This window comes from Nicotiana sylvestris, chromosome 4 (genome assembly GCF_000393655.2).
Source record: "Nicotiana sylvestris chromosome 4, ASM39365v2, whole genome shotgun sequence".
Classification (NCBI taxonomy): domain Eukaryota; kingdom Viridiplantae; phylum Streptophyta; class Magnoliopsida; order Solanales; family Solanaceae; genus Nicotiana; species Nicotiana sylvestris.
In genome coordinates this window covers 36046832-36057866 of record NC_091060.1, presented here as the reverse complement: position 1 = coordinate 36057866, position 11035 = coordinate 36046832, and the positions used below count along the sequence as shown (strand labels likewise).

The 11035-nt window shown below is 31.1% G+C and overlaps 2 protein-coding genes across 3 annotated transcripts; both read left to right on the top strand.

The window, feature by feature from the left end:
* The first annotated feature begins 623 nt into the window (after positions 1-623).
* Positions 624-3582, top strand: LOC104228010 (uncharacterized). 2 transcript variants are annotated; one of them, XM_009780393.2, is made up of 4 exons: positions 625-1325; positions 1649-1731; positions 2726-2781; positions 2875-3582. In XM_009780393.2, exons 2-4 carry the CDS (start codon positions 1692-1694, stop codon positions 3250-3252), a joined length of 474 nt encoding a protein of 157 aa, XP_009778695.1. In that variant the 5' UTR covers positions 625-1325; positions 1649-1691; the 3' UTR covers positions 3253-3582. The 2 variants fall into 2 exon arrangements, with proteins under 2 accessions (XP_009778694.1, XP_009778695.1); XM_009780392.2 differs by having other exon boundaries at positions 624-1325; positions 2726-3582.
* LOC104228011 (uncharacterized) lies at positions 711-1151 on the top strand. The gene has a single exon (XM_009780394.1). The coding sequence runs from the start codon at positions 711-713 to the stop codon at positions 1149-1151; it is 441 nt and encodes a 146-aa protein (XP_009778696.1).
* Positions 3583-11035: the final 7453 nt, after the last annotated feature.

Here is an 11035-nt window from a genome sequence, read left to right as displayed (position 1 = left end):
ATTTAGAATTTGAAATTATGTTTGGATATGCATTTCATTTGAAAAAAAATTGTATTTTTGTGAGTGGGAAAATAAAAAAATTGAAAATTTTAAAAAGTGATTTTGAAAAACTCATTTCGAATTTTTTTCAAAAACTTGCAAAATTTCATAGACAAACACGTTTTTGAAAAAGAAATTAAAAAAGAAAAAAGTAATCTATAGAGTATAGACACACGGGTCCTTAAACTCTTCGTAATTCCCCAATACGTAATTTAAATATCTACTTGTGGTCATAAGCATTTAAATACCTCTAATTTTCAAAATTGCGATTCTGTCTACCAACTAATACTGTAATTACCTGACTTGTAAGATATCTTTAGGCAGCAACAATTTTCATAATCCAGCTATCCGATTTACCTGTTCTTGCCTTTTTAACATAGTTATTTGGAGTGTTCTATAAGAAAAAGCCAATCCGATTGTAATTTATAAACTCAAAATCGTCTCAATGTACTAATTAACCTTAAAAATGTTGTGTTGCTTTTATGTTTATTGCATAACTTTTCTTCCCTTGCCTCTTTTTGAACCTTCACAAACACCCACAACCCCCCCCCCTCCCCCCAACAACCTATTAAAAAAAAAGAAAAAACCAAAACCAACTAACCCTCTCTTCTTTTCTTCACTACCCTTTTTTCCTTCTTAATTTCCGTTCTTTTCTTCTTTCTACTCACAACATGGCTTCTAAACTCCCGAAACTACTCTCCCTCCTACTATTCTTCCCACTAGTTCTCAACTTCACGGCAAGAACCTCCGGCCAAGAGTGCCCTTATCCATGTTATCCGCCGCCGACCGGTACAGGAAACAACTCTCCGGTAGCTCTAACTCCTCCATATTCACAAGGTTATAATTATTTTCCACCTCCATCAATTTATAATAACAATCCAGCAGCAGGTGGTTCTAATTTCCCATATTATAACTCACCACCTAACTTTGTAAATGGTGTAGTACCTCCACCTCCTGATCCTATCTTGCCTTGGTGGCCATATCGTTACAAAAATCGTCCTAATTATGGAGATCAGTACTCTTCATCTGTCTCAATTCAAGAATCAAGAACCTTGATCATGATCTCTATTGTTCCACTGCTTTCCTTGTTTGTTACTTTGTTTCTCCATTAACTTAGCTTTTTCTATGTAAATTTATTTTGTGATGTCTCACGCACACTATTTTATCTTCTTGTTGTTACTGTTTCTTCATTTTTGTGTGTCTTCTTCTATACTATTGTAATTATAGATGCTCACTTCGAGGCGAGAGTCTATCAAAAATAACTTTTTTATCCGCATAAAGTAAGGGTAAGACTGTATTCTCATAATCTTCCTTAGACTCTACTTGTAAAATTATATTAGATATGTTGATATTGTTGCACGTTCACTATTTTATGCGATACTTTATTACTTTTTATTAGCACAAATACTGAGTAACTTTATTCATCAAAACTTTGATGGAAATGAATAACTTAGAAATTTATAATGTAAAATTAAGTTTAAACCTTGCAGTAGCTAGTGGAGTAGTATGTAATGATTAATACATTCTCCTTTGTTTAATTTTTTTAAATGATTAGAAAATTGTGTATTCTGTGTATGGAAAGAGGAGTTTACATTTCTTGATCTTGCAGAAAAAAGGGGACAAAATCGGTGATGAAGTTTGTGTAAAAAGATATGGATGATGATAGTGTCTCGAGTGTCTTGGCTACGTCTGGTAATTTGGATCTTTCTAAAATTTTCTTTCTTGATTCAAATACTCTAAAATGAATTGCATCATATCATTTGGATGATTTTGAATTTGCATCACATATAAAGATAAAAGATTTTTGAGTAGTTACGCACACAATTGAACAGTTCTAGTGATGATAAGGTCAAAAGAGATCTCCAACCATCTAATTGGACCTCTTCGTTTTACTACTTTTCTACGGTCTTTTTTATTTCTCGTGCCAGTATTTATATCATAGCTCGATTAAATTTGAATTCGCATCAGAAAATTCTACATTAAACGAATAAAGTGTTCCCTAATAATGATAATTTAAAGTTAAGGGCTCAAACCCAAAACTTCTGAGTTCTGATTATGAGTACTTATCACTCCACCACAACTCTTATCGTTATCGGTACTTTTGTCATGTCTTGATTACGAAGATCTCCCGCTGGAGCGTATACTTGTGAATTGTGATATTTAATTTCCCTTTAATTTCCGATAATCGTTCTATTCTGTCTGCGTATATACTAATTTCTTCTTCAATTTTTATTTTTTTAAGGCAAACAATAGAGATATGGTTAAAAAGAAATTGTTGATGTAAAAAATCAGAAATAGCCATATTTATAACTGGTAATTGAAAAATAGGCATAATTTCAAAAGTAATTGAAATTTAGTCACTTTTTATGTTAATCTTGGAATATAAACCAAGATTAATTAGTATTCCTAAGTTGTCTAGGATTTGATATTTGGTAGTTTATTTAATTCGTGTCTTATTAGGATTTATTTACCAATTTTATATTGGAATAGGCTTTTGGTTTTGTAGTATTATAAATAGAGATGCTACTACATATTTTCCATTGTGGAGAGGTAGCTACGCTGTAGAGAGATTCAAGAGTTTATGAGTTGTGAAAAAAGCCTCCTACCAAGTTCTCTCCCTAGTTTAATAAATTTTTTCTATATAGCTTTTGCTAAATTTCTTGCTTGTGCCTAAATTGTTCTTCAGGGTATTTCAATCCTTCAAATTGGTATCAGAGCCTGCGTGAGATCCTGTCAGAGCCGGTAGGAGATCCAAAAAAAATGGATACTCTATTACCTAATTGTCCTGTTTTTGTGTTTGAGGGCAAAAGTAATTTTGAAACTTGGTATCAACAGATGAAGATTTTTTTTAAGGATATTGGATTATGGTACATCATTGATGAAGGATTTGAGGAACCTCTAGAAGGCACAACGTTGACGGGTGATGCAGCTATGCAATTGGAGAAGAAAATACATTTAGATTATAAGGCACGCTACTATCTTGCCATCAAAGTCGATTTGTATATATCTAAAAAATATTTGTATGCAAAGTCGTCAAAGAAGGCTTGGACAATCTTGGTGAAGTCATATCGAAAAGTTGCTGACATAAAGAAGGAGAAACTGCAAGAGTTTAGGAGTCAATTTGAGTTGGCTCATATGGGACCAACAGAGTCTGTCAAAGAATTTTTTACGAGAATTGAAGAAATAGTCAATGGTCTAAGGATCAATGAATAAGTATTGGAAGAAGTTAAAATTGTTGAAAAAGTATTGCAGTCTTTAAGTTTAAAGTTTAGCAACAAGAAAGTTATTCTTGAGGCTACCAAAGATCTTAGTACTCTCGAACTTGATGATTTAGAAGGTGAATTGGTGACATATGAGAGATCACTGAATCAACAAAAAGATGAGACATTAGAGGAGGCATCACGAGAAAAGGATGATCAACCAAAAGAAAAAGAAGACACATCAAATCCGGCGGAAATAAATTAAGAAGGGCAAAGTTCAGAAACAGAGGACAAAAGAAGAGAATGTACATGCAATTTTTTGTAATAGAGATTATATTGAATGCAAAGGAAAGTCAAATAATATTCAAATTGATCTTTCAAAAATTCATTCGATCGATAAAAAAGATGATTTAGTTGCAAGGGATGCCAGTCCAAAAGAGGCTGGTGTTTCACCTGAAAAGTTATTTGATAGTATTGAAGATGAACATGTTGACGAAAAAAGCAAGATGGTTCATAAAGAGAAAGCCTCTGATGATCTGCACAAGATTAAGGCAAAAATAACTTGGGATCCAGAACTATAACACATGATTATAGATATTGAAGATGAAATAAATTTTGTGCTATTGTTCGAGATTGGATGTTTCAAGGAGCATGGCGAAATATTTATTGGTGGCATTACTCTACAACCTATAGAATGTTCAATTGGAGTTGAACGGGTGTACAAGTCTAACTACAAGGCAACTGGAGAAGTAGATGGTTTCAAAGTAAAGGAAAATTATATTGATGATATTTTGAAGGGATTTACCATAAGTAAAGACAAATCATATATGAGCATTATTTAAGATAAATTGAAGTTGACTAAAGATGGCACTCGATTTTATTGATGCTACATATTTTAGGAAATTGGTGAAGAGACTAAGGTACTTGACTTCTATAAGGCTTGATGTTACTCATGGCATGATAAGTTTGAAGATCTTGGTTTAAGGGAGACTGTTGGAAATTAAACCAAGATTAATTAGTATTCCTAAGTTGTCTAGGATTTGATATTTAGTAGTTTATTTAATTCATGTCTTATTAGGATTTATTTATCAATTTTATATTGGAATAGGTTTTTGGTTTTGTAGTATTATAAATAGGGGTGCTACTACATATTTTCCATTGTGGAGAGGCAGCTACGCTGTAGAGAGATTCAAGAGTTTATGAGTTGTGAAAAAAGCCTCCTACCAAGTTCTCTCCCTAGTTTAATAAATCTTTTCTGTATAGCTTTTGCTAAATTTCTTGCTTGTGCCTAAATTGTTCTTAGGGGTACTTCAATCCTTCAGTTAAGATAAAATCTAAACAAAAACACTATTCAAAATCGGGATATATTCCAACATAATATACTGGAGTTCGAATTTTTTTACATATGAGCTTTCAGCATAATATGCTGGAATTTTACAATGTGCTGGAGTTATTCATCATAATATGCCGGAAGTTTATATGCAGAAGCTTCATAATCCAACATATTATACTGGAACTTTTCGTGTGCTGGAGTTCCAACATAATATGCTTGAAGTTTATACGCAGGAGTTCATAATCCCGCATATTATGCTAAAAAATTTCGTGTTTCAACAAAACAGTGCCTATATTTCAATGGATTCACAAACACTGGCTGTTTCTAAATTATCAATCCGAAAACTAGGTATCCCATGATATTTTTACTTTCTGTTTCGAAAATTAAAGTATTATTAACTTCTATTTATTGAAATAATTGAAGCTACTACTACCCAAAATAGAAAGAACAACATCTCTAACCCTCCATTTATTCAATTCTTCTTTCTCTTTTTAGTGTCTATTTTTTTCTTTTTTCTTTTTTCTGTTTAGATGCTATTCATTGTAAGCAACAAGGTGGGGAGAATTAAGAGATGAAAAGATTTTGATGGCCCTAAGAAGAGAGTGATATATTTCCAAAAACTTTAGCTGTTCAAAAGCCTCAATCTCATAAAGGATTTGACCTTTTTTCATGGTTGGCCTTCAAACACTCCACTCAAGAGGCTCTAGCTATGACTCTTCTGGTTCATTTGGTTAAAGAAAAAGTTATCGTCAAACTATAATGATGAGATTATAAGTGGATATATTTTTATTAAGAGATGTTTGGTTCATGGACTAAATGAAATATATAGGGTATATTATAAAATATGTATTTAGTGTATACTATATAAGTTGGGAGAAAATTTTATTTTCAACTTAAACTTTGGATCTTTTAAAGGGCTTTAGGGGAAAAGCCTTGGAAAAAGGCATTTTTGTCGTTGTATAATATTTTATTAATCCTGGAATTATTATCCCACCAGTAATGTGGGATAAATAATATTACAATGGTAGTATATAAATCGTCGGATTGCTACTTCTGGATTCAAAAGTTCATTTAAAACATAGGATAAAATAATCCTGTATCTAATCCTGGGATTCAAACGTGAATGAGCTTTATGTCAATGAGAGAGACCAGTGACCTACCAACACTAGTGGTCCAATTTTGACATAATTAAAATTAAAGAAAAGTTGTTAGTGTTGGTTTTTCTTTCCTTTTCCACGGCGTTAAAAAAAAGTATTTTATGCCTGGGGTGGGGTAAGATACTGGTGAATGGTGTTGACTATTTTTTATGGTTTGCAGTTGTAGAAATTTCCTTTTACTACAATTCACTCCTAGAAATTCGGTAATTAGCGATCAAAATTGGTCGGTCCAGTATAGCAACCAATGTTGGTCTGTAACGGAGAGAAAAATATTTTATATTTATTTTAAATAAATTACCGACCAAAGTTGATCGGTAAAGTGGTCAACAAGTTGACTGAGCTGGTCAGAATTGTTTAGTCAAAGAAAATTTCACATTACCAACCAACTTTGGTCGGTAATATGGGATGAAGTTATAAAATTTTAATAGTTATATTATTATTTAAAATATTTTATAAAATATAAAGAAATCTTATTTAAAATTACTGACCAAAGGTGGTCGGTTAATACAATGGGAAGCATTTACCGATCAACTTTGGTCGCTATAATTTAATTTCTGGAAAATAACCAACCAAAGTTGATCGGTTATTAGGTCAACATTGGTCAAAGTTTAAAATCACTTTTATATTTACTATCTAAATAATATAAATGTAATCCGTTATTACTTTTGTAATATAAGGGATGAATACACTAACATATACTATAACATGCTATATATGTAGTTAAAGTAGTACAACGAAGCGTGTTATATATAAATTATACATACTAATTAGGATCTTCACAAGTCTGTCAATCCCTAAAAGAACCCGAATGAAGATCCTAATTAGTATATATAATTTATCATAAAATATATCTATTTGGAAATTAATTCATTGAGTTATAACTTACTTAGATGCATCGTTGAATATTAAAAACAAAACGTCTGACCTATATCTATATCTATATAGATAAGGGTCGGGTTCTATTAGGGATTGATAGACTTGTGAAGATCCTAATTAGTATATATAATTTATCATCAAATATATCTATTTGGAAATTGATTCATCGACTTATAACTTAGATGCATCGTTGAATATTAAAAACAAAACGTCTGACCTATATATATAGATATATAGATAAGGGTCGGGTTCTGTTAGGGATTGATAGACTTGTGAAGATCCCAATATGTATATATAATTTATCATCAAATATATCTGTTTGGAAATTGATTCATCGACTTATAACTTACTCAGATGCATCGTTGAATATTAAAAATAAAACGTCTGACCTATATCAATTAATAGTAAAAACAAAATGTCTCGGCCTATATCGATTAATCTATGTCATGCATTATTAGTGATGAATGAATGTAATCCATTAACTCTGTTATAATACAAATAATGAATACAATAACATATACTATAACATGTTATATATGTAGTTAAAGTAGCACAACGAAGTGTGCGTTATATATATACACACACACTAACATATACTATAACAAGCTATATATATAGTTAAAATATTACAATGAAGTGGATGTGTATGTGTGTGTGTCTGTGTGTGTGTGTGTCTGTGTGTGTATATATATATATATATATATATATATATACACACACACACACACACTTTGATAGCCGTATATATAAGAACATGAAGCGCTAGGAACACAGGGTCGGGTTCTTTTTGGGATTGATAGACGTGTAAATTGATTCATCGACTTATATCTTATTTAGATGCATCGACGAATATTAAAAACAAAACATTTTGACCTATATTGATTAATATAAAAAACAAAACGTTTCGACCTAAAATAGAATAATATTATATTAGTTTATCAATTGATTAATTATTCGTACGTACATAGTAATGTATAAGATTGATCATCAATTACAATGTAGTTTATGTGTGTGTGTGAAATTACTCATATACTTAAATATAACTTAAAAATTTACTTACATAGATGCTATTATAATCTACTAAAAGTAATTATCTAGTTAATATAATTTTTGTAAAGATTATGCTTATAGTTTATTACTAGTGAATTGTCCGCGCTTCGCGCAGTTATATTATCGATATGATCTTTTCTCTAATAAAAAATATTAAAAATAATGAAGCGTATCCAACTGATTAAGTCGTATTTTTTTTCAGAAATTAATAACTGATCAAGTCAAAAATTATTCTTAGTCTATTTGTTTGCTTCAAAATTCTACTTTGTCAAAATGACTAATTGCTACACTTAATTTTGACCGTCACATCTCAATTATTTTCTTGAGATTTCTAGTACTCCGTAGTTTTTTAGGTTAATAACATCTCTTTTCACAATTTTAAGAATTTGATAAATTTATATCCAAATTTACTTTATCTGTCCTTACTTCTATAAGAAGAAATTTTATTCTGATTTTCTCAATAAAGAAGATGCAAAAAAGGTTTTCTATTTAATTCTTATTACCTTGACATTTGGAAATACCCTTTTTTTATTTTGTTATTTTTCTTGTTTGTCTACCTGTCATTTACTTTATTTTTTTGTAATATTCACACCCTTCATTACTTCATAAAATCAAAAATTGTTACTTTTTCTTAAATAACCAAGTTTTAGCCTCCTACTAAACTCATGAAAAATTAAAAAAAAAAATCACTCTCTTGATTAAGTTCTTCTTATATGTTTTCATTTTACGTGCTATATATTAAAATTCCAAAAAAAATCACAAGTCTTAGATAATCTTAGTTATACCTCCTCTTTTCTTTTTCTTTCTCCAACATCTTCTTTTTAGTTTATAAGAATCGCTGATAAAGTGCATTAGCTACTTCAATATTTCTGAAGAGTTCTTCTCGATTAGAACATTTTAAATAGTCTTGCTCTTATAATTTGATTCGTTGCTCTCAAGTTTCTTTGTTTATATATATTTAAATTTTTATTATCCTTCATATTCAATAAAAGTATAATTACCAAAAATCAGCCTTTATATATACATAGAGAGAGAGAGAGAGCGCTCCAAATATTATAGCCTCTTCCTACTTTTTAAGGATTTATAATCTATTTTTTCGTCTTAAGTTATATACGTATAACTCCAATCCTAAAACATCACCTATAGTTCTGTTTCAAACAAAAAGGTAAAAGTAAAAAATAGTCACATAATAAAAAGCCTAAAATATAAGTCTTGGAAAATCTTTACATCTTTTGTGTTTGAAAAGAGGGTTTTCATTTACCTCGTGTATTTATTTTTGTCACATTGCATATACAAAGTTTATTAGTAGAGTTAGAAATACATAAGCAATTTTCAAATTTATTAGTTTTTATATGAAAAAAAAAGTTACAAGTTTATTAGTACCTTTTTAAGGAAAAAGTCTAGAATTATATTATGTTCTTCTATTATATTTTGTGCCATCACCAGGAAGTCAAGAAAAAGGGACGACATTTACTTTCAAGACCTATTTCTTATTTATAATTAATATATCATCTCATTCACATGGGTTAGTCATATTTTATATATAGGAAAGAAGTAAAGTGTTCTCTTAAAAATTTTAAATTGACGTTAATATAACGTTTTAAAAATTGAAATACTCTTACAAGTGTTCCAAGTGGGTGTGTTGTTATTGTTAGATTCAAGTGAATATAGAATTTACTGACTAAATGAATTGAAGCACCTAATAGCACATAACTATTTTAACAACAATAAAATGGATTAGTCAATAAGGTAACAGAGAAATCTACTGTCTTAGCAATTAAATAAAAGATCAAAGTTTAAAAATGAATGGATCCTTGCAGTCCCCCATTAATTCTTTTTAGAAAAAATGGAAATACAAAGTAAATCATGTGTAAGGCCCCGGAAAATTTCGCTAGGTAATCTAGGATTTCGTGATGTCACGTAGGCTAATTATAATATTTTATGTGCTATTAACATGGTGGGCATTAATTGAATTTGGTAAACAAGTGTATGACTCATATATTAAGTAAGGTGGGGTCCAAGAAGATGCCTAAGTGTAAGCCAAATGGGAAAAATTTCATAATAGGCTAGGATTCCAAATGAGTTTGCATAAGTCCACACTTTGAACAAGAAAATCTAAATATGTATAAGGTTTTATGTGGTAAATAACCTATCATATGAAAGGTCTTTGAGTCTAGTTTCCAAGGCTTCAAACCGTTTGTCATTTGGACATTCCTACACAAAGTTATGATCAAATTACCAAAGGCTGGAAAAATGCAATCCTGTGTCGAATCTGCGATCGCAAATCTATCGCATTTTCGACTTTGCGGTCCCAGATCTGTCGCAAATTGGGCCAGTGTTGCCTAGTTTTGGGCACCTATTTGTGGTGCATTATGCGGCCCACATTCTTGTTTTGCAGTCCATTCTGCGATCGCAGACCCGACATCGGAGGCTTATTTATCCTATTTTTATAACCCGACCCCATTTTAATATATAGACTTTGAGGCTTCATTTGGGGTCATTTTCTACTGATTTTAGAGAGAGATGAGAGCATATAGAGAGATAAAGGAGGGGCCTAACTTCATAATCATCCAAATCTTGCTCAAGTCTTCAAGAATCAAGAAAGATAACCATAGATTGTCCTCCATCCGGGTAAGTCCTACTTCCAAAACTTCAAGCAATAGGTTAAAGGTTCAAATATGTTGTGGGGGTCAGAAATAGGTCATGCATGTGGGACTAAGTTATAGTATGTGATGTTAAAGAACTAATATGGGTAGTTCATGTTAAAATTGGTTGAGGGAGGAAGGAATTGCCATTTCTAAACCTTGTAGTCTACTTCACATGCTAGGTGTTTGATGAAATTCCTAAGAGAGTTACACAATGGATAATCTTCCTAATTATTAATCGATTTCCGCTATCTCCTTATAGATTGTTATTGCTAGAGGTGTTGGTGTATTGTAGAGATTTAAAGAAAGCTCCATTGAGTCATGTATGGCTAAAACCCCGTCTTTTAGAAATTTAGCTTCATCGGTGTTTGTGTGAATATGGTAAGATTAAAGTTGAATTGTTGTATTGATTGTTGTTTCACATGAATTTGGGGTTGCAACCTTAAACGCATGAAAGATGTGTCTCAATATGATCAATGTGCTATTCTTGATAACTTGAAAGGGGCAAAAGATATAAATTATGTATTGAAATGCTTAGACCTTAAATTTAGATTGAAGTTGCATTGTTGTGCCATCTACGTGAAGTCTTATCTATGCTTACAATTTGAATCTCTCTTGTGTGCACCTACTGTCTTAGTGACAAAGCTAATATTGAAATTGAGAACGACGTAAAATGTGGCCTAGTGCCAAGAATGATGTGTTAAGTTGTGGCCCCAAGTACCTATGAAATGATAT

What these genes read in the sequence shown, in the direction of transcription:
- LOC104228011 (XM_009780394.1), top strand. Translation starts at nt 711, where the DNA reads ATGGCTTCTAAACTCCCGAAACTACTCTCCCTCCTACTATTCTTCCCA.
- LOC104228010 (XM_009780392.2), top strand. Translation starts at nt 1,692, where the DNA reads ATGGATGATGATAGTGTCTCGAGTGTCTTGGCTACGTCTG. An exon ending in GAGTGTCTTGGCTACGTCTG is followed by an intron (nt 1,732 to 2,725) that starts GTAATTTGGATC and finishes ATTGTTCTTCAG; the next exon opens with GGTATTTCAATCCTTCAAAT.